This window comes from Chelonus insularis, unplaced genomic scaffold, assembly GCF_013357705.1.
Source record: "Chelonus insularis isolate UGA/USDA-ARS -01 unplaced genomic scaffold, ASM1335770v1 contig_100_pilon, whole genome shotgun sequence".
NCBI lineage: Eukaryota > Metazoa > Arthropoda > Insecta > Hymenoptera > Braconidae > Chelonus > Chelonus insularis.
The window spans coordinates 28,002-51,917 of record NW_023276341.1 but is presented as its reverse complement, the minus strand read 5'-3'; the positions used below and the strand labels follow the sequence as shown (position 1 = coordinate 51,917).

The following is a 23,916-nucleotide window of genomic DNA, read 5'->3' as shown; positions in this document are numbered from 1 at the left end:
TCAAGTATAAAGGTACAAAAAGACACTTACGAATTTATGTAAGTATTAAGTGATGTTATTCATATACTTATGTAATGCCCTTATAACAAATTTTTCTATTTTTAGAAAATAGATTTTTATTTTAAAAAATTTATCAGAAAATTAACAAAAAATTGGTTATTTAGTTCATAATTTTTTATTTAGAAGTTTTTATCAAAAGTTTTCCCCGATTTATTTTCAAATAGTATATGAAATAATGACATTAAAAATGTATATCAAATTATCTAAAAAATTTAGAAATATTAGTTATTATATTCCTTATAATAGTAGTATTAACAATTAGTTTTATTATAGATTATTGTAAACATTGGTTATTTTATTTATCAAAATGATGTCAATTTTAAAATGAATGATTAATTATAATTTATAAGAATTAAATTCATACATATACATGTTGAATTGCTCAAATTTAAGATTTTTTGATAGAAATTGAGTAACACTTTTGATTACTTACGTTTGATATTGACCGATAGTTTTATTTTTTTTAAACATTATTATTCATTTATCATAATAATAAATAATACAGAGAATTGAATTAATTAATGTTTACAAAAATGTACTGTAATCAATATTCATGCATATAGATACGATAATGTACTTTTTATTTCCAGTTATTCTATTATTATGAGCTTTAAAGGCTGCAGCCTCTACGATATCGATTATTGCATATCGTTGCTTATTATCTAATAATACTGGCACAGGTCGCAGATGTCCTCTTAATCAATTATATAAATATACAATACTTAGAGGTAGAGAGACGAGAAATTTTTTTCGTCACTATCTAGTGTAAAAATAATTAAAATATGGCACTAAACATTACACTCTTTAGAATCACAAGTTTGAATTTTTTTTTGTTCAAAATTATTTGAAATATTTTGTGAAGAAAACATTTTGGCCTCTCTAATTAACTATAGCTAATAATCTATAGGATTAAAATATTTGTAAATAAATAGTTTTATTATTAACAGTATGAAGTAGTAATTATTCACAAAATAAAAATAATCAACTTAATGTAAAGATGAATAAAAGCGAATTCATTTTTGTGAACATTTCTTTCCCTAACTTTGTCATTTAAAATTTTTGTTTATTGCTAGAATCAGTTCCCTACAATAATTTTTATGTAAAAAATTATTCAGTATCATAAATTATATACGTATCGATTTCATAATACAATTATTAAAATTATTGAGAATCAATGAATGGATTTTATGAACAACTACTATAATTTTTCTACTAAATTTTATCAAATTACTTATTAAGAACATTGAACCTTTTTAAATAATTTATTTGGTATGAATTTTATTAATATTTGCATAATAACTTTTTGTTAAAACAAATGATAATTATCTACAAGAGTTTATAATTAAATGAGTTGTATATGATTATCGGTGCAAAAATATCGTATTTTTATTGATTATTAGAATTTCTATATGTGATTGACTATTCTTATTTCCTTATTACATACTTATTTATTTTATTTAATGGTAGTTTTTTCACTTAAATTATTTTATTAATTATAATAATAATTAAAGTTAAATGATTTATTAACATTTTATTAATATCCCATTTCCAGAAATGAATACTCTGAATATTATCAATCATTCTGGATACCTCTTATTATTAAAATGATTTATTTACAATTAATTTCCGTCAACTTTTTAAAAATAAAAACTACGAAGATAAAGGAGGAAGATGTCATTTGTACAATGTCTAATTTCAGTTTCAGTCAATTCAGTGAAGTTTTTACATGACCTTCAAGACAAATCGTAAAAATCAACTTAAAACATTTTTCACTGCATAAGTTGAAACTAATTTATTAGTTTGTCCAATTTTAGATTATAATTACATGGAAGATAGATTATAGTATTAGAATCTTTTTAATACTTTTGGTCTTTTTGTAATTTAATAATATTTTAAATAATATCTATTCTTTGGCATATTTTTCGATAAATGACTAGTCAATTATTTACTTTACTCTTATACCGAATCATATTTGATAAGTTGAATTTAAAGAAAAAGAATTAATATTAAAAAATAATTTATCCTGAATAGTTAAGACTGAGTTCGATAGGTAATTTTTGGATTAAACTTTGTTCAACTATTCATATAAAATAGTTAATATTGTGTAAAAATGGCTTTATGGTAATAAAAATGACAAAAATTGTATCAAATAAAATTATTGAGCGAATAACATTCAATAATTAAAATTTTTTTGTAATTATCACTCTACTTACTTAAACTATTATAAGATTAATAAATTAAAATTATAAAAAATCTTCTGTTAAGTGGTCATTTGTTCAGATACGTTTTGACATATTACAAAAAAGCATTAATGCCGTTGAATCATACTTAATTATAATATACAAGAGTTAAAATTAAAATCTACTAATAGCTTCATCTTCAGCTAAAAAATAACTATGATCAGTTACTACTGATCCATACATACTGTAGCTAGGACTTAATACCAAACCGCGGCCTCCAATAAGACATTTTTCATCGGCTACAGATGAATGTCGTTCAATGGTTTCACTTGGTTTCTTGTCTTTCTTCATCAAAGTCATTCGACAATCTTCAGATCTTAAAGGCATGCTAGGATAAGTTGGCTGTCTTGCAAGAGTAGTTAAAGTTCTATCACCCGTTTCGTTAAAACTATTTAAGTAAAAATAAACTAAATATTAATTGGATTGATTTTTATCTTTAATTATGATGATTAAATGTTTTAAACATTCATTAATAACAGTCGATTCAGTGGAAATTTACTTTGAAATGAACATACATTAAAAAATTTCCAAGGATTCATATTTATATGTTAATTCATTGATAATCTCACTATCCATTTTATTTAGTAGTATTCAATAAACCTCATTTAAATAGTCTCTTTATAACTCATGATTTAACTGAGTTTAAATATAAATCTTAACTTACCTATGATGTCGTACAATGCCTCGTTTAATTCTGCAATGCTCATTTCCAGCTCCTCCAACTGCTGTGCCATGAATTTTACAAGCTTCAACACCGGGTACAGGTGACAAAGATGGTGGTCCAAATGGGGAACTACCACTTTGTCTTCTATCCAAAATGTGTACTAATTCAACTGATGGAGTTGGTGAAAAAGTACCCTGAAAAAAAAAAGTTATTTATTTTTAATTGCACAATCCATAGTATATTTTTGTTGAAATGATTAATCGTAGTCATATCAGATAAAAATTTATTAAAATATTAATAAAAAAGATAATTGTATTAATCATAACTATCTGATACGTAATTGATTTTAACTAGAAGCTTAATTACCTGAGACGGCCGACGCAATGTAGTTGTTCCATCCATGCCAACAAGTTTTACCCCAACAACATTTTTCTTTACAACTCCTACAGGAGCTTCTTGAAGGTTCAGATTAAGATTAAGATTCAATTCCAAAGAATTTCGATCGCCGTTCTTTTCTATTTCCTTAGCTTTCTCGATATTCGTAAATTTTCCATAAGTAGAATAGGCTGATGTAACAGGAGTATTGCTAATTACGGGAGGAGGAACCATTTTTAATGTATTATTATGATTAATTTCATTAGATAATAGAACTTGATTTAATGGTGTAGTGGGTAAATTTCTAACACCTAGAATTTGTCCATCCAAGTTATTAAGATGGGAATGTTGAACTCGATTTCTACCGGGTGTTTGTGTTACATTCTTTGGAAAAGTTCTATTTATTCGTGAAATTGGAGTATTTTGGACACTCATTCCACGTCGCAGAGTATAATCAGGTCGTTCGCCAAATGTACTGTAGTTGATAGTGTCTTCAGAAGTTCGTGAATCCTCATAACTAGGCCGATCATCTTCTTGACTATCAGTTGAATCACGACCAGCTGAACCTTCCTGTAAGTAATAACAGATATTAAAAAAGTGATACAAAAAATCGCTATTATAATATAAAAAAATACAGTTAAATTTATTAATTATTGTTTAATTAATACGATGTTTGATAATACTATCAATGCTATATTTAAAAACAATGGTAATTTAATTAAACTAGCGTGACACAAGTAAAATTTTGGAAAATTCTTTATTTATATGTTCATAAAATTTCTAAATGAAAAAATTTTCGATTATTCACATAATATTTTTAATATAAATATTTTTCTCCTGAACTTACAGTCATGACTGAATCAATAAGTAGAAGTGCAGCACCAGAACTACTTTGAGCAACGCTAGATTGCTCTTTTGACTTTCCTGAGGCATAAATTCCTAAAAAATCACAGTGTCGAGGACAACAAGTTGTACCATCGAAAATTTTTCTTGTAATAAAACTAACAATCAATTGAGTTATAACTGATAATATCATGGCTGTTGTGCGAATTGGAAACTTTTGGGTTTGAGTACGATGATCGAAGAAGGGGTAATAAATTAACGGCGGCAAACCCACTCCTTTTTCACCTCCTACAATTATAATTTCGTCAATAATGATAAAAATTGATAGATATTTTTATTTTACAAAAAAACTATGGAAATGTAATATATTTAATCGATATTTTGAACATTAATGTTTTGTGCATATTAATTATGACTTATGAGAAATACCAATAATTAATTGGTTCATTATAATTAAAAAATTTTAACGTAATTGAAAATACTTCATTAATTATTAGTAAATAGAATATTTTAATCAGTCATAACGATTTCTCAAAGAATCGTATTGATAATTTTATAGTGTATTGGTTTTAAAATGAAACATCGAATTATTTATATTTAATATGAATTTGAAACATCTTGTTTATTATTAAATAAGAAAAATATGTAATAAATTATACCTGCTATTCGTAAAGTTATAGAAACAATGTATCCCGCAAGGCATCCATAAGTATCAACCAACGAAGGCCAATGGAGTACAGCTAATAATTGTGGAAACAGAACGACATATACCAGGTCCGATGATAAGAACCTTAATAAAAAAAAATTGTGTCAAGCTATTTTAAAGGCCATTTCCCAATAGATTTTAATAATATAAATGATCATTCTACATTATAACAATAATTACTTACGACAAGTAATAGACACTTTGAACGACGAGAGCAATTCCAGCAGACAAAAGAGCTATAAAAATGAGGGTAATCCTTAGAATCCAAGTTAATTCTTTTTCAGATGCCTGTAAATTAAAAGAAAAATATTTCTGTTCCATTATATAAATATATCATGTAATGCAAACGGTAAAATAGTAAATAATTTTTAGTTTCGAAAAAATACTAGAAGAATTTTCGAATTTTTTTTCTTTTTCCGTCATCAGTTTTCAAAATAAAAGTATACCCTGAAGAATACAAGATTAGCTAAATTATATAACGATAAAAGTTGTTACTTATTTGTTAATGAATATTTCTCTTTTTTAAACTATTTTAAAAGATATTCATAATTGAAATTAACATTACTACAACACTTTTTCAAAATTACTTGTTATAAATTAAATACAAATAATTGATGATTTATTGAAGAAAAAATTATATTTTTCATCAAAAAATATAGTTATTACTTATTATAATGTAAATATGTACTTAATTATTTTTTCTTACGTACTCTATGAGTCATGCAATCACCTTAGGTCTAATAGTCATTCTGTAAATGTTGCGTGAAAAGATAGAACTGCTAGAAAAAATGCTGCTGTTAGCAGATGACATGACTGTGGTAGAAATAGTTCCTAATCCAACAAAAGCAACCCACTGAGGAGTGAAATGTTTTAGAATAATTGGTAAAATTGAACCATTATTGAAACTTGACGTTGGCGTTGTTCGATTAAAATCTTCAATGACGGACCAATCGGTACCTCTCGCTATAAGTCCAATCAATGCTGGTGGAATCGCTAGTATCAAACAGCAAATCATTGAAGCTACTGATGCTATTTTAGCCGTTGATGTTGTTTTCATCATAAGAATCCGTTGAATGTATCCCTAGAAGATAGAATATATATTTTCCAATAATCAATTGAAATAATAAATTGTTGTAAATTAAAATATTAATTAACTGCGTAATTACTCTATAAATTACCTGCCATGGAATTCCACCAAATATAAGTAAAAGTAAGCCATCGATCCATTCAGCCAGGTCTTGTGATTCAACTTCACCCAGCCAATCTTTTTGAGTGAGCTTTTTTTCTAGTGGTGCAGGTGAGTTTAATATCACATAGGGAGTTGCAGTAGCCAATCCAAGCATAACACAAACCAATTGAAGAGCATCTGTACCGGAAACCATATAAAGTCCGCCAAATGTCGTGTATCTAATGTAAAAGAACAATTGATATTTTTTTGCTTTATCTATCTGAAAAATTATATAAATCAATTAATTACTTTAAATAACTAAACAAAAAAATTTAGAATTTCTTCAAATTATTTCTTATAAAATATCAAATTTACTCACAATATGGAATAATTTAATAATTGTTTGAAAAATGATAATAACATATTTAATAATTATAATTGATGCGAAGTAGAAATAGTGCTTTTAATAATTCATTTTTCAAGAATTTAAGTTCACAACTGCTAAAATGTTCGTGTGTTTGTCATTCGATTTTCTTTTTAAATCCAGTTGGACTGAATGTTTTCACATCATTATAATAAGCTCAGTAGTATAGATTTGACATTTCATTTGCGATGCCGAAGCAAAAAAATTTGATTAATATTTGATTTCCTATTTCAAATTCAATTTATTTGTTAACATTCAGTTCATTTGTTGCATTATTAACAATTTTACAAATAAATGAATGATTATTACAGTTTAACTAATAGATATCATATCAAGTTTCTTTAAAATTGGGAGAGTTCAAATTTTAAAGTAAAAAACAAAATATAATATGAAGAAATGATGAAAATGTCAATATAATATTTTTATTTATAGATTTGCAATTTTCAATAATCCAGTGTAATTTATATCGTTGATGGCTATGTAAATTACCACCTTATTCAAATTTTCATACAATATAGTTTGTTTTATTGAACAATAATATTAAAAAACTATTCATCTTTAAGTGTTAATACTCTACAGTTACTAATAAAGTAAAATTAAGTTTTATTGCATATTTATACACTGATAAAAGAGGTTTATTCGGAAATTTTGAAAATTCTCAAAAATTTTCTATAGAATGATCAGAAATGACTTTAACTTACATAATAGTGAGCAGTGCAGCTGCCGTGACACTTATGATATTATCAACTTCAGTGATGACACTGATTGTATTTGCAAGAGCTTTTATCACAGCAGCACACCACAAAAGATCGCCTATGAGTGCTGGAAGAAAAAATAAACTACCGAACTGTGCACCATATCTCTGTTGAAATGGATCTAGTAGAGTCACATAGTCAGCTTTTCTCATTGGTTTTACAAACAATATCGCACCTGGGGACAATTTTACACTTTTATATATATTATAAACATCTACACTATTTTTTATTTATATGGTTACTATTGAACCCTTTATATACTTAAAAAAAAAAGAATAATAGTAAATTGAACTATTAACAAAAAATTTTAATTTTTCTTTGATGAAAATAGCGATTGCATGGAATTGATTCTGATCATTTTACCTTAATTTTTGAATTCGATAAAATTTTTGAAATTATCATCGTATTGCTTATTACAAACCGAAAAGGAGACTGAAACTGTAGCCGATAGGTACTTGACACCAAACCAGTCCCTTGGAGAACATAGCCTCTGCCGTGCCATTTACGAAAACTCCTCCGACCCATGTTGCTGAACAATAAATATAAATGTTACCATTGACAATATCTTTGAAAAATAATATGAGGATTAATTTAGTAAATGATATCATTTTTATATTCATGTTGCTGAGTAGATTTTTTTGAAAATGTAAAATTTCAATTAGAGACTCGTTTATAATTAAATTGATTGAATAAATGATTATTGTTTTCATTATTTTATATAATCGTAATTTTCTGTTTCTACTTTTGACCATGTCATAGGTTGAAAATTGTTGTTTGTCTGTCTACTGATCAATGACATTATAGCTCTCAAATAATATTTCTGTTTTATATAATAATTTAACACGAGAATAATTAGATTTAAAAACCAACAAGTTATATTTGTTTTAATGAAAATAGCGAAAGTCTATAGTTCATAATGGAAGGAAGAAAAAAATGAAGATGAATGATAACCCATTTATAGGTTTTAATTGAAAAATTGATGCCATTTGAACGAGTAGTTTTTTGTTGTTTGTACTTTTCTATTACATTGTCTTTTAATTGAGCAAAATATGTTAAATTTTCATTTTTCTATGTAAAATCTTTTAAGTTTAATTATCCCATTATTTCTATTTATTTTATATAATTTTGTTTTAGATTTTTTTCCCCTTTGTTATGCGATTTTTCTTCATCATGAAGTACATTTAAAGCTACATAAGATGAAGAAAAAATGTACTGTGTGATCCGTTTAGTACAAGTTGGATGTCTGTATTTCACAGAAATAGATTAATTTGAATACGCTAGTTTTTATTAATATAATGTTTAATTCAAGAAACAGATAAAGGTATATACTATAAATTATCTAAATGACGAAATGGTCCACAATATAGGTTTATTTTAAATTTATGATGAAGTTAACAGTATTGAAAAATGAAGTTGATAGAGTTTGGTGCCATTCATTAAAAGTCATCAATTGAAAAAATTACAGAATAAATATAAAAAAATTGCATTAATTATTAATTTTTACAAATATTTTTTGTTGTTTTTTTGTGATGTATGAAGCGCATGAAATGCGAAAAATCCCGTTAGCGTGGACTTTGTTTATTCGTAATATGATTGGTTGAATGAGAAAAAGAAAGGCTACTTTTTCCAGTTTTATTAAATAAAGAACCACGTGAAATGACAAATTTTTGAATAAAAATGATTTCACAGTTTACCATCACATTTTTCAATCGCCACTCTGTTTTGATTTTAACAATTTATTTATTCATCTAATTACTAAAAATAAATGACATTTATAATACACTAATAATTACAATAATATTTTAGATATATACTTATAAATTGATTGGTAGATAAATGGAAAAATTTTAAGTAAAAAAATAGCAAATGTACATTTAAAAATATAAAAGCAAAAACATTTTTGTCTAACTGTAAATTTGGAATTTTTGCAAACAATGATGAATACTTACCGACAAGTGTGAAAATTCCAAGTATCAAACCGAGTTTTCGATTCTCCACAATCAAGCCATCTAGAGATTTGTTGGGTATTTTTTTCTTTTTCGAAGTTGCTGCCCAGATACTCACTCCCAAGATGCCAGCATAGAAAACACCAACTCCTGCTATTCCTGCCGCGAACATTACAGTTCTTTCGAATTTCCTTTAAAACGCTGAAAAAATTCATACTTTGTTGTATAGATTTCAGTCTCTAAACTTTTTAATAATAAATTTAAAACAAACCGAAATAATATTATAAAAAATTAAATATACTAAACTCAACGTAATTGTCACTGTTTTGTTTTTACAATTGGATAAATTACATTAAAAGTTGGATTATTTATATCGCATCTTCAATAGTTCTCAATTTTTTTTTAATAAAATTTGCTGATATAAAGCCTCAAAGTTGAATACTCATTTATTCATAAGTATGCTCGATAGTAACTTTTATCATCATTTAACTTATATTGTGTATTATTATTTAGCAGATCACAATGATCTTTCCTATAAGCCAGTATTAACAGAGTTGTTTTAAATAGTAAATGCCGTGCTCTTTTAATATTTTATAAGAAATAAACTGTTTTGATGGTCGAATGGGTATCATACCGAACTGGCGCTTCGCTGGTCTCCGGTTCGCGTTCCGGACTAAGAAAAACTCTTTCTAACATCTAAAAGTATGTAGTATTGCAAAATGCCCACTCAGATTTGTCATAAAATTGAAATAAATACTCAATAAAGAATCCTCAATTATTTCTAAAATAATTATATAATTGATTTGATCTATTGAATATTAAACTGTTATAAGTAATTTAATTTTATATGGATATGTTTTAGATATTAAGTATATATACAAATAATATACATTTATTGCTTCATACAATATGTAAATATTATAATACGCAATAAATAAATATTTAAGGACAAAAATAGCAAAATTTTTGCCTTCAGTTATACTGTATACTTTTTTGAATTGAATCCAAAAAAATAAATAAAAATTAGTCTTATCTCGAGCACTCCGATCGCTTAATTAATCAATAATCTGCTTGACACAGTCAGTGAATATACTGTAAATCTCAGTTTTCCAAAGTGCATTATTTTAATGCGGATAAGTGTGTTAAATATGACGTCACCCATTTGATTAACATTGTAGTCACTTTTAACGCAGATCTAAGTGTGTAAAAAGTGACTACAATGTTAATCAAATGGGTGACGTCATATTTAACACACTTATCCGCATTGAAATAATGCACTTTGGAAAACTAGGATTTACAGTGTAGTTGTTGATTTTTTATTTTATATATATATATAACTAAATGAATTACAAACATCAATGAAAATCAAAGCGCAGAGATACGTAGTGCAAGCTAAACTGATTAATGCTACAATGGGTCAGGTTATGACCTGGCCTATTCTTTTATTGTCAATAAAGTTCACTTTTTTGTATAACTATTGAACCTTCATGTGCTTATATGTGATAATAACTTGTCTGTGTGGTTATTTTCATCAGCAATAACGCAGGTGCTTATAAGAAGACTTGACACGAAAATAGCAAAGTTCACAGGTCAGCATGAATAAATCATGACAAGTATGTCTGGTATGTTCTTATCTTCTTTCTATCTTATATTTGATTGAGTGAGCCTTAATTTTTAACTGACGAATGACTTAAAATTCTTTTTTACTAATTAAATGTTTTTTACGCATATTAATTGAGGTTGATATGTTATCTATAAACCAGGTTAAATATTCATGTACATACAATAAATTTATTTCAGTAAACAATTCATCATTTGTCTAAAGTTTTTTCACTAAATGATGAGTAAAATTTTGTTTTTATAATGCATGTAAAAGTTTTTGTCTAACTATGAACGAGTTTCATGTCATTAATAACATCGTTTATAAATGTTTTGTAAACATATATATGAAAAATATAATTACTTATCCTGTTTAATGTTGATCATAAAATACTTCATTTTATCCAATAATTCTAGATCGAATAGAAGAATAAAAGTATGCTGGTATTATTAAATAAAAACTGTTTTACACTTTAGATGATGAAGCGTAAAATAGCGTAGAAAACTATTCAATTCTAGAGTAAACTTTATTATTTTATAAATAAATTTAACTTGTTAGAAAATGAATATATGTTGTTTTCATAAGTCATTATTATAAAATGACTAGTAATATCAATAGAATTATTTTTAATAAATATTTTAATTTTGAAATTTTATACGGATTTTTATTAAATATTTATTTTATATTTCATTAGTAGTATTTGAAAGTACATAAATATTTTTTTATTTAAACATTAAATCTACTAATACAATAATTATAACAAGATTATAATAAAGTGAAAATTAAACAGAAATAAAAAATAATTTTATTTCTATGTAAAATAACACAAAAACATTTAATAGTTGAATTATCGAAATAAAATGTCTTGTCAACAGATACGAATCTTTTGGCTCATGTACTCAGACACAAATTGCCTGAGACCGGGATTTGGAAGGATAGTGCAATTGTTTGAATATTCATGGTATGTGACTTGAGTATTTGGCAAACGCGTGCGTATCTGCGGTCAAAATAAAAGTAAAGTAGTGTATATGTATACAAGTAGTGTATATGTATAGTACATACAATTTCTCAGAGGTTCATTGGTACGTAACGCGTGGACACGGTAAATAAAAAAAAATGAGACTCATTGTAAGATAATTGAATATTTCAATGTTCATCTGATGAATTTAAAGTTGCTTATTTTATGTTAAAATTATTGACAGCTAGAGTACACAGTATTCGGAAAAAAATTCAACTTTTCCTTCAGAGAGTAATATTTAAATACATTTCATAATTGTAAGGAATTTAAATTCTTGATTTTTATTCTAGCAAATAATAAATTGTATTATATCCGACTCAATATTTTCTACATCCCAAAATAAATTGTTTATTAAATAAATAAATAAACAAAACTGTTTTTGATTGAAAAATTATGCGTATTACTGTTTGTTATAAAATAATTAGTACAAAAACAAATTAAAATAGTAAATATTGCTTTCCACAGAGTAACTTTTGTTATATTTTTTTAAAATTTTATTATATAATTATTATAAATATTCAGATAATATATTTATTAAAAGCTTCTCTTCAATAAATAACCACTACTTATGAGATAAAAGTTTCCAATAAAGTATTTGCTTTTATCAAGGATGTTTCATCTGTTTAAAAATAATCCTCTCTTAATATAAAATAATAGCTATATTGTATCTAATAGCTAATTTCTATCAATTATAAATCTGTTAAGTATCATTTGACTGACATCAAATTAAAAAAAAAAAAATATTAAACTATTATTTATTAATTAAAATGTTTTTTTTTTCATATCGGAATAAACAAAAATTTATTAAAAAGTTTATTTTATTGCATTTTTGTTATTGTGAATAATAAATTATCTGGATATACTCGACGTTAAAAAAAAATTATTTATGGTCATCTTTTGAATGTTACATCAAATGAAATGCATTTTGCAAGATAATAACTAAAATTGAAAATTTTCAAAAAGATTTTCATCTTCTAATTTTATAGAAAATTTAACAAACAAATAAAATAAAAAATGATAATTTAAAAATTAATTCAATAAAAATATGAAAGAAAAGCGAAATGATTTAGATCGAGTTTTCTTCTAAGAACATCACCAGAATTTATATGATATATTTTTCGAGTAAAAAGTCATTTGAGGAACAAAAACTGAACGAGTCAAGTTTGTATTTTCTCTTTTATTAAAATTAACAAACATGGCATAACTATACCGTTGGGCTTTTAATCGAAAATAGGTCGGATACGAGGGGAAAGCTGCATCGAGTGCAAACTGAGAGTTTCCGAGTATTTATGTTTTCTCTCTACTACTTTATTCATTGAAGATATCAACATTAAACTCTTTATAAGTATTATACATTTCCTTTGATAGTTTAAAAAAGCTCAATATAAATCTCTAATAGTGCTAATAATTTAGTGAAATGTATTGGTCGTATAAAAATGATTGAAAAATTATATTGTTTATATTTTTTTAAGAGATTATTGCATACTAATTATTCAATTATTTTACTCCAAAAGTTTATCTTCGAGACACCCATGTATTTTTATCATTCAATAATTTTTTTTTTTTCTTAGAAAACTTTGTTTAAATGGAAAATCAACGTAATTTCATTCCGAAACTGAAAAAGTTCTCGAAAACTTTATCCAATATGTAAAATTAAACATACCTCACGATCCTGTGATGAAATGAAAATTCAAGTAAGCATTATGAGAGTTTTTAAATAATTTTTTGTCAATGTTCAATAGGAACAATAATTATTTATAAAACAATGTAAAAGGTTTATCTAAAGAAGCTTCGTGTAAAAACTGGATATTACGAAAGTGTTACGGAAGGCTCGAGCATGCGACTGAATGCTTATATCCAGCATCCGGCAGCAGGAGTTGGACGGTGGACCACCTCGTCAGGGGGTGGAAAGAGAAATCCACGTGCAGGGGGTCGCTGGTGTATTGATTTGTTCGCGCAAACTCTCGACTCTTTAGGAAGGGTCCCTTCACAACCCTCTTTCTCCTCATTTCTATAGATATATCTACACACATGTATTTTCTTTCCCCTATTTTTTTTCTTTGTATTCAGGATCAAGACCTGAAATTGCGCCATATTTAACAATAAGAAATGGAATTGTCTTTCAATTGCCAAGCTATTCAATCTTAATCTTTACACCACATTCATTTGATGATTAAAGTTTTTATTTATTAGTTTATATAACATAATAATTATGAATGATTGCGTTTGTGAAATGCCTTAATTAGTATTATTTTATTTCATTTATTTTTATACACAGTTTATACGTAAAAATAAACAATTATATTTTTAATAGCAATCAAATGTTGGAATGTTTTTTAAAAAATAAAATTGAACATAAAATCATTACAATAAGTTTACTGTTACTGTAAAAATCTAATTACTAGCGTATAGTGGTGATACTTTAATCAAACATTATTATATTTTAAGAAAAAAATTAATTATTATCAAGAAGTAATTTTTATTAACACAAATTGTTTTACATAGAACTTTGAATGTAATGAACATTTTTTCTTGGTATGACTACCAGAATTAAGCAAAAAAAAAGAAAGATACTCTTATTATTGTATTGATTATACTTAAAGAATATATCAAAAAATAATTAATTTTTAAAAACAATTGCTACACTGGACAATTTTCTTCACTAAATATACAACAATTTGATCATCTTTAAGAATAATTATTTTGTGAAGAAAGAAAAAGATTATTTAACACATTAACATTAAGTTGAAGGCTTCAAATAAAAACATTCAATAATGTATAGAATTGTTTTTAATAAAACAAATTAATTTTCAAAATAATACTGTACGTCTTAAGAAATTTTTTTTTCTTATGATTTTTCTGTATATACAACGGGCAAGCATGAGATTTCCAGAATCTTAACTTTTTATCGATAATCAGTAAAAAAGAAACATTTCGTTAAGTCTAAATAATATTTGAGAAAAAAAATGAATTGTCGAGAATTTCAATTACAATGTATCTATTTTCGCGTAAAATAGAGATCTCTGATGAGCATAGACGTTATTGCAGGCACTTGTTTTTGATCATGCTTTGTAACATCGAAGTCATTGATTGAAGTGTATTCGGTAGCTACTCGGCGGGCACATATAGTTAGCATCTTTAGAAGATCTGTTGTTTCATAAAACTCATCCAAAACATCGCATAGACATTGAATGAACCATGTTCCTTTTTCAGGATTTCGCCACGAATAAAAACCTATAAATGTTTCTAACTTAAAACTACTTCTATATTTATTCAACTCTCTGCATATTTAAATTGCACTTCTACTAGCTAAATTTGTTAGAAATGAATGTTTTTTTTTTATTAATAACTTTACGAGACTCATTAATCTAGGTAATTTCATTAATTAGTGAATTCAAGTATCTACTACTTAAAACTTGGTGAAATACGAAATTACTTTTATTTTTGCTGTCGATCAACGAAGTTTTTCCAATACTCAAAGAATAAAATTTTCATACTTACCTTGTACTGTACTGTGAGCGATAAGAAAGTCAGCGTGTGTTGGAAGCTTATAAGACGTACCAGCTGAGTCTGTTTCAGATTTGCAAGCTCTTGTACGATATAAACGAACACCTTCGTCAAGTTCATTTCCTCTGCATGCCTAAATATAAACCACATTAGTAAATGAGAAGCTTGAATTTTTATAATCAATCATGTATATCAATTGAAAGATTTTTATGTACTTGAAAAAAAAAAAGTTTAGGTTTCCCAGCTAAACTCGCACACTTATCAGCCGTAAAAGGTTTCCAAATATTTTCTAGATTATATGCTACGTCTTTTGCAAATATCATATCAGGGGAAAGACCATGGGTAAGCATAAATATGCATATGCAATCATTGTCATCATGATTGTCTTCGCTCACTAAAAATAAAACTTTATTTGGAAAAAAATCTCAATTATGACAATTTTTCAGATTTAATAAAAAATCAATTATTTTATTGAAAATGATAATCATTAAAATTGACTGTATTCTACTTGTACATGTGATTTATCTACCTGTTATATAATTCATCAGATATAAGATGAATAATTTTGATAAAACAAACAGTATTAAATTCAATCAAGAGAAATATCATTTCATTATTGTATTTTTTTGTATCACGTAATTGATGTTCATTACATATAAATCAAATCTTTATATAGTTTTAAGATATTTTTATTAAAAAATTTTCAATAAAATAGCCAATTTTTTATAATAAAAAATAGTTTTTTTTATCAAGTATATTAATTCAGAAACACACATTCAGCAATTTTAAACATGACGTCATTATGCTTCAAATTATCTAAAATCTCCACATTAAAGCCGAGTTTCGTAAACGTCCTCTCAATTCTTTTGGCATCTAAAGATGATCCAACTCTGCTATCAAATCCAGTATCAAAAACTTCATGATTGAATATGACACACTTTCCTCGATTTTTATGATTCATGTTATAACAATCCGAGTCTATATTCACCACCATTTTTGCTTTAATTTCACTCAACGTTCTGTCATTTGAACAAATAAATTAACATTTTTGAGAAATGCTACAAACTAAATAAATACATTTTGTTATTTAGAAAAATTGGGAATTCAAAATCGAAATTAAAAATTTAAAATATTCATTTAATAATTAGTCTCTCTTTTGTAATCTTTTACAAGTTTAAATCAAGTATCTGATAATTAAAGTGATAAATTTATCGTTTGAGAGAAAGTTTTGTGATTGTTTCTTTTAAGAGTAAGTTGAGCTTAAAAAATAGATTGAAATCATTTTTAAAAGAATAACATAAATATAAAGATAGATTTTTTTAATAATACTTATGAACTGGTAGACGATTTTGTTTTGTAACTGTAAATGGTCCAGCGTCAAAACAATCAAATGATTTACTTTTTCCAATCATCCATTCTGGTTTTAAGACATTTTCACCTTGCGAAGTACTTGAATAACCATGATTTGATAAGTTCTAGTTTAAAACGATAACTTCCATGAAAATTTTTACAACATTGTGAGAAAAAAATATATATAAAGAAAAAAAAATTTTTTAAAAAATATCTGTTGAACATATATTTAAATAAAATGAACAATTTCGAACCGTATCGTAAAGCTTTTTTGTCGATTGACGTAAAGTTCTGCATGTCGTGGAAAACTCTTTCTCATTATCACCCATACTGTCAATTACATCGTTGGCTCGTTTACGCTTCTTGATCGGAACTACGTTTAATTTTTCAGAAGTCGTTTTGTTTACTGTATCAAATACCTGAAAAAAAACTAATCTTTCAGATGACGACCAAGTTACATCGAATTGTGATTGGTTCGGAGCAATGACCACAAATATAATAAATTAATTTATTGAACCACTATTATAAGAAGTAGACATTTCTTCTTTTGTTGTGATGACATCATGCTTAGGATCGGAAAATATTCATTAGTATCATCAATAATGTTGATAACAACCAATAATTAATTAATGCATTAATAAAATTAACATATTTAAAAATTAATTTCTCTTTTTTTGCATAAATAATTAAAATACTTTTTGAAAAATTATAATATGAAAAATAAGCAAATGAATGAAGAATGCAACGATATTTATTAATGTAGAAATTATAATACGTACCTTTGAATGTTTTCTTCGTTTCAGCATTTTATGCACTTTACTTCAATTTTCCTAGAGTTACTGTTTTGACGACAGCAATTATTACTTAAATAATTTTGTATGATAGAAATATATAATTTTAAAAATGTAAATATTTAATATACAAAATAAACAATTTATCAAATTTTTACGATCTGTCTTATTTGTCGACTTTTATACTACTATTTACATGTTTTTCTTTTTGATACACTACTGTTCATGAGTTTAACTTTCGAAGTTCTGTTTATTATTTGTGCCTTATTAACAGGATAATAAAGTACGCCAGCTAATCAACTATCACACTATTTTAATCATATTTATAATCTATATAGAATATAGAATTTACATTGAAAATATTAATTATATCAATGAATAAGACAAATTGAAGTTTATCAAAATATAGAAAAATCGATTCAACTTCACAAATGTTAGGTTCTTACTTATCTTTTATTTGTTAAAAAATAGAAAAAAATGACTAGGTTTTTGTGTTTGAGAAATAATTTATGCGAATCTGCCAATTTAATAATAAATTAATATGTTATGGAAAAAATTAATAAACAATATTTTGGTCGATTCGGTGTATTAAGGTTTTTTTAATAGAAATTATCGAACTTCCTACACAAGTATGATAAAAAATAGTACATAAACCTATGAAAGAATGGAAAGATGTTAGGCTATCTCGAATCACATATGTTATTCTCACCTACGGCTAAGGTGAAAATCATTTTATTTTAATGGAAAATTGTATTTGTTTTCACAAAATAAATAATAATATATAAATAACAATTTTTTAAAGGATAAAGTGTTATAGAATACACAATCTTTTCAGGAGATAAAATAATTTTTCAATAAAAACTTTGTACAAATCTATGGGTCTATTGTACCTCCACATTCAATCATTAATTTTTTTAATCTAATATAATTATTGGTAAAATTAATCAATAATCTTATAAATATGTTTGAAAAAATGAAGACTGACATTGACAATATTATGAAATAACTATTTTGTCAATAACAGTCGTACAATCTTTAATTACATATATATGTACGCAATGAAAACATCATAAATGTCTGGTATTTCTTTATCGACAAATTATCGTATTTGTCATTATTTTAATAATTATAATGAAAAATATCGTTGATTTAAATATAATAAATTTTGTGCATTTTTATAGAAATATATCCACATTCAAGAATGGTGTTTAAGCTGTTATACGCTACTTTAGTAGTTTTCTGTGATAAACAAAATTGTCTTAGATCAACAATTCACTTACACACTTTTTGTCTACAGTTGACTTGTAATGATACCATATTTAATATTAACAATGTCATTCATTCTTTCGTGTTTATTTAATTCAAAAAAGAGAATTTGAAAAATAATGATTTTTACAGCGATTAAATTTATTTATTTGTTCCAAATTCGTCTTTTCTTCCACATATTAATTAACATGATCACTTATGGGAGATGCTTTCAATGATAGTAAGTGGAAAATACTGGCTCATAAGAATTCATTTGGATTATAGTGCCAATAAGAACTATCTGATGTGGGACAGTTTGACACTCAATTGATTTTAATATGAGTCATAATTAATATACATTATTTTCCAACAAATACCAATGACATTTAGCTTAATCTATCTTAACAGTAGAATATATTTTTCGGACGAATGCATTGGTACCAAAATATCCTACTGTACCGCACATAATACCAAGAGCTAAGCTAAATAGCGCCATGTAACTGAAGTAAAAAGCAGTTTGGAAGAGACCGTACATTCTAAAATAGAAAAAATAGTTTAAATGAGATTAAATTTGAACACATGTGTTAAATTAATTACGATCAATATTAGTTATTGAACAGTAAGTGATAAAGTGATCAAATTTCTGTAATCTTGATAATTTTTAATTTCATTAAAGTATAAATTTTTATTTTTAAAATACTTTCTTTTTGAAAATTATTTTATTATATTTTTTATATAGTTTTCAGCAATTGATTTATCGTTTACCATTAAAAAACTTACTTTGTTTTGAAGAAAAAATAGTAGAATGAATAAATGTAGACATATCCAGCAGTAGATGCTGCAGCTAAGAAACTTGTCCATTGCCTGTAAAAATTTTTAAAATGAAAATGTATCAATATCAATAATAATACAATATAAAATATTTACCATCGGTAATCTTCAGCGTTGAGTAAAAAGTAAGTGCAAACAATTGTAACACAAATAGTTACTATCATAAGAATTACAAACACTAGGAGCATGAATCCATAAACGTAATAAATTTTATATGCCCAAAATGAAGTAAAAATAAAGTACATTTCAATGAAGATGGAGCCAAAAGGAAGAATGCCACCGAGAAGTATAATCACTAGTGGTTCCATAAACCATTTTTTCTCTGGTATTGGTCTAGGAACAGCATTTACCCTGCAAGGTGCATCAGGTGTACCGGCTAGATTTCGACCTAAAATAGTACCCACTAATGTAAGCGGAAGAATCACGAACACACAAATACAAGTAACTGCAACCTAAAAACACAATTTGATTTATAAACAAAAATATGTTAAAGGATTCGATTAAAAATCATAAATAGCAAAAAAAAAAATTTTTTACTTTACAAACAATTATTGTAATCATTTACTATCAAAATGATTACAAATGAGTAATTCTGGTAAATTAATAGATAATTACCATAGATCCAAAAGGAATAGCACGACTTGCATGATAGTACATTGCAATGAAATTGATAAAAAATGCAGTGCCACATACAAGAAGTGGTAACATGAATGCACTCAAAAGCATCTGTTTTATCCACAAACGTCCACCCATTCGTGCATAAAGTCCACCTCCAGCATATCCATTTACTGGAGATGTTGCAGCATACATAAAAATTGCCGTTGATAACATTGATCCTCGTTCAGTATAAAGCTCACCAAGTATAGCAAATATTATGACACTAAGTACAACAACAGTCACCTAAAATTGATTAAAAAATAAATAATTTATTATTTAAAATATGTTACTACCTGATATTTTATTATTTTAATATTTTAATACCTGATAGCCAGCACCAATTAAAGCTGAAAAAAGTATTGGGTGACTAGCAGGTCTAAAAACATCTCCATGAACTTGTTTCCAACCATATTCATCACCTAAATCTCTTTCTATATCATCCATTTCTTCATCTTTACTATATCGAGCATAATCTTTTCGTAAAGTGCGCATTAATATCATTGATACAAGTCCAACAAGAAAAATAACCATCATAAAACTATTGAAGATGCTAAACCAATGAATTCTATGCTGGAAGAAATTAGGATCTAAATACTTATCGAATCTATCTTCAAATTTGACATTGCTTTTAATCCAGTTGACTTCATAACTGAATGTGATATGAGCATTAGGTATTAGTTTAACTCTAGTTATGTCACTTGTTAAATTAACATCAACTATTTGTCTTCCATTGTATCCAATATCAAATTTTTTATGTGTATAAATGTAATAAGATATTCCATCATCAGATTTTTCAAGTTGCCCAACAATTCCTATCAATAATAAATATTGAAATTATGAAATTGAACATAATAATATTAAGTATTCTTACCCCACATAGGAAGATTATCTATATACATTTGGTACCAATATTGGTTCTTGATTGCATATACAAATGCTTTAACTCTATCTTCAGTTAAGTCTATTCCACAAAAGACAGTTTTAGAGACTGGAACTAAATATAAAATATAAGATAATTGAACTGAATATGAACCTACATATTTATGCAAATAATAAAGAATTATATCAATTGGTACCTTTGAAATCTATTTCTAAGCCACTAAATTTAAGTTCAATGCCTTGTAAGGCTTCAGATAGAGTTTCATGGTAATGGCCAATCATTTCTTTAGGTCCAGAACAAAATGGTAAGGAGTCATAAGCATAAGTTTCTTGCCTATTATGATATGGTCCGATAGTACTCATCCATAGAACAACTTCTTCATTATCATTATACTGAAAATTATAAATTGACTAAGTTACAATTATCATCTACAATATAATTATAGCATTAACATAATTTTTATCAAACGTTGATTTTTATATTAAATACTTACGATATGATTGTGTTCATCGGCATATATGACGTGTATAAAACTTAAAACTAGGAAGCACAAAATTTGACGTGTCCAATTCATACTGATTCGTTAGGAAACTCTCAATTAGTACACAAAAATACTGATTGAACAAAATATCTATTGAAATTAGATTGGGGAAAATACCCCAAAGATTGCTGAAATCTCATTAAAATATTAGAAAATTAAATCTTTATAATACACCAAATTACTGTTAAAATATTTACACAAATATTTCAATTTTCAACTAGTAAAATTATAGCCACATTTCAGCTCTTTCGGTGTTTGGTGACGTTTCGATGAACAGACGATAATGCCAACAGTATAACTAGAGATGTGAATTTACCGGTAATAGAAAATTCGGTAATTACCACGTAAAATTACCGGTATCTGACGGTATTCTGATGTCAAAAAATTCTGAATGTAAAATTTACCGTCAAGCCGTCGGTCAGCGTAATTACCGTAAATTACCGGTCATTCGCATCTATATAGATGAATATGATGAGCTTTTTACCGAGGAAATGGCTTGCTTTCGAACTTGCTTGCCAATTTGCTTAAGTTAATTTTGCTTTTTGCACTTGTTAATTTAAAACTAATTAATTATTATAAGATGAAAAAAAAATTTTGTAATTTGTAATAAAAAAAATATTTTACATTTTTGACTGTTAGGACAGAAATAATAAATATATTGAAAATTATTATAAACGTTTATTTAGTTAAGTTTTTGGTACATTTTTTTTTATAAAATAGATAATCCTTCGTTATTACATATTATAAAGAATTTGACTTTTTTAACTTTTATGTAAATTATTTATGAAAAAATAAAACCATATAATCTATAGTTTCTATCAATTAGTAATATCACATAATAATTGACATATTTCATTAGGAAATAACAAGTCTAATACTGATTCAATTCCATCAACATCACTAATTAGTCTTGAGTAAATTCTTCTTCTAAAAATTCAACTTCTTCATGCTCAGCACAAATTTCACTTATTTCATCCTCTCCTTTATTACTTTCCTCATCTTCTTCCCATTCTTCTTCTGTATTTTTTGGTGAAGGATTAAGTAATTTTAAATTTCTTGCAATGTATGTTATTTTTCCAGCTCTATCGATACTTAACTTATTTATTTTAGATGAATGAATCCATCCTTGTGTACTAAAGGAACGCTCGGTTGCAGCTGATGTTGCAGGTAAAGTCAATATAGCCACAGCTATTTTGCTCAACGAAGATTTTTGGCAAATACTTTGCCACCATTGACATGCTGAAGTGATTATACTTGCTCGCTTAACGTAGTCGTAACTCCACATACTTGATTCTGACACATAATCTGTTAAATCTTTTAATACCTTACAAATTCCGATAACTTTTTTAATTCCCAAAGCATCAATAACACTTTCTATTTTTTCAGAAATATATAAGGCAGTTTGTGATTCGGTTCCAGTTGGAAATGTTTTGAAAAAAACTGGCGCTGGGGTTGTTACAATAAAATTGATGATTCCTTCTTTGCGAATATTAGACCATGCGTCACATTGCACTCCAACAGTAGTAGCAGATTCAATTTTTTCATTAACCATATTTTGTGTTCTAACGAATACTGAATCTAAAAGATTATTTGATATTTGATTTCTTGATGGCAAATTAAATGAAGGCCGTAATGCGTTAAAAAATTTTAGCCAATATGGATTTTCTGTTATACATAATGGTGTACCAGATGCATAAATCGCTTCTGCAAGTAGTTCTTGTAGAGAATCTTCATCTTTTTTTGACATTTTATCACAAAAACTATCGATTGTATTTTTTTTATAGTTATTGCTACAAACACTTATATTATTTGGTAAATTTTCATTTGAAATCATTGAAGTACTTGCTCTATTGTCTGCTTCATTCAAATCTTCAATAGTAAATGAGTCGTCTGTGCTGTTTAGATGAGAATTATTTCGTTTACGAGGTTTACATGGTTTTAAAAGTTTCCGTAAGTCTTGAGGACAACTTCTACACTCTTTATAAAGATGTTTTCGCATGCGAGTAATGTTTTCTGCATACTTTTTCTTGCAATAGTTACATGAATACGATTTTTGGTTAGGTTGCAGAGGTAATGCAGAGAAATGTTTATATATTGATTTGTTCTCCCCCATTGCACCAAGTTCTCAATGAAAATCCTTATCTACAAATTGAATTTTCTTATATTAAATATTATCAGTATTTTTAATAAACAAATAAAAATGAAAATATATACCTGATAGAACAAATAAACAGTTGTATGCCGTTGGAAATTCTAAACTGTGATTGGACATGTATTAACCAATCAGAGATCAGCATTTTTCTGACCGGTATGGT

At 26.3% G+C, this 23,916-nt stretch overlaps 3 protein-coding genes across 3 annotated transcripts; all 3 read right to left on the bottom strand.

The window, feature by feature from the left end:
- Positions 1-1,487: 1,487 nt before the first annotated feature.
- LOC118070871 (high affinity choline transporter 1-like) lies at positions 1,488-13,629 on the bottom strand. Its single transcript, XM_035093751.1, has 12 exons — positions 13,463-13,629; positions 9,185-9,382; positions 7,657-7,764; positions 7,182-7,410; positions 6,067-6,295; positions 5,619-5,969; positions 5,073-5,176; positions 4,842-4,972; positions 4,187-4,470; positions 3,331-3,909; positions 2,965-3,158; positions 1,488-2,688 (listed from the first exon to the last, which is right to left on the bottom strand). The coding sequence occupies exons 2-12, from the start codon at positions 9,351-9,353 to the stop codon at positions 2,415-2,417; spliced, it is 2,652 nt and encodes an 883-aa protein (XP_034949642.1). The 5' UTR covers positions 9,354-9,382; positions 13,463-13,629; the 3' UTR covers positions 1,488-2,414.
- Positions 13,630-14,476: 847 nt separating this feature from the next.
- Positions 14,477-23,890, bottom strand: LOC118074092 (uncharacterized). The gene is made up of 15 exons (XM_035095047.1): positions 23,816-23,890; positions 22,509-23,743; positions 21,257-21,452; positions 21,052-21,174; positions 20,505-20,992; positions 20,139-20,423; positions 19,620-19,975; positions 19,473-19,556; positions 19,147-19,228; positions 16,911-17,075; positions 16,636-16,781; positions 16,081-16,325; positions 15,522-15,700; positions 15,301-15,439; positions 14,477-15,033 (listed from the first exon to the last, which is right to left on the bottom strand). The coding sequence occupies exons 2-15, from the start codon at positions 23,712-23,714 to the stop codon at positions 14,798-14,800; spliced, it is 3,930 nt and encodes a 1,309-aa protein (XP_034950938.1). The 5' UTR covers positions 23,715-23,743; positions 23,816-23,890; the 3' UTR covers positions 14,477-14,797.
- Positions 18,027-21,870, bottom strand: TM9SF3 (transmembrane 9 superfamily protein member 3). Its single transcript, XM_035096071.1, has 8 exons — positions 21,554-21,870; positions 21,257-21,452; positions 21,052-21,174; positions 20,505-20,992; positions 20,139-20,423; positions 19,620-19,975; positions 19,473-19,556; positions 18,027-19,228 (listed from the first exon to the last, which is right to left on the bottom strand). The coding sequence occupies exons 1-8, from the start codon at positions 21,632-21,634 to the stop codon at positions 19,084-19,086; spliced, it is 1,758 nt and encodes a 585-aa protein (XP_034951962.1). The 5' UTR covers positions 21,635-21,870; the 3' UTR covers positions 18,027-19,083.
- Positions 23,891-23,916: the final 26 nt, after the last annotated feature.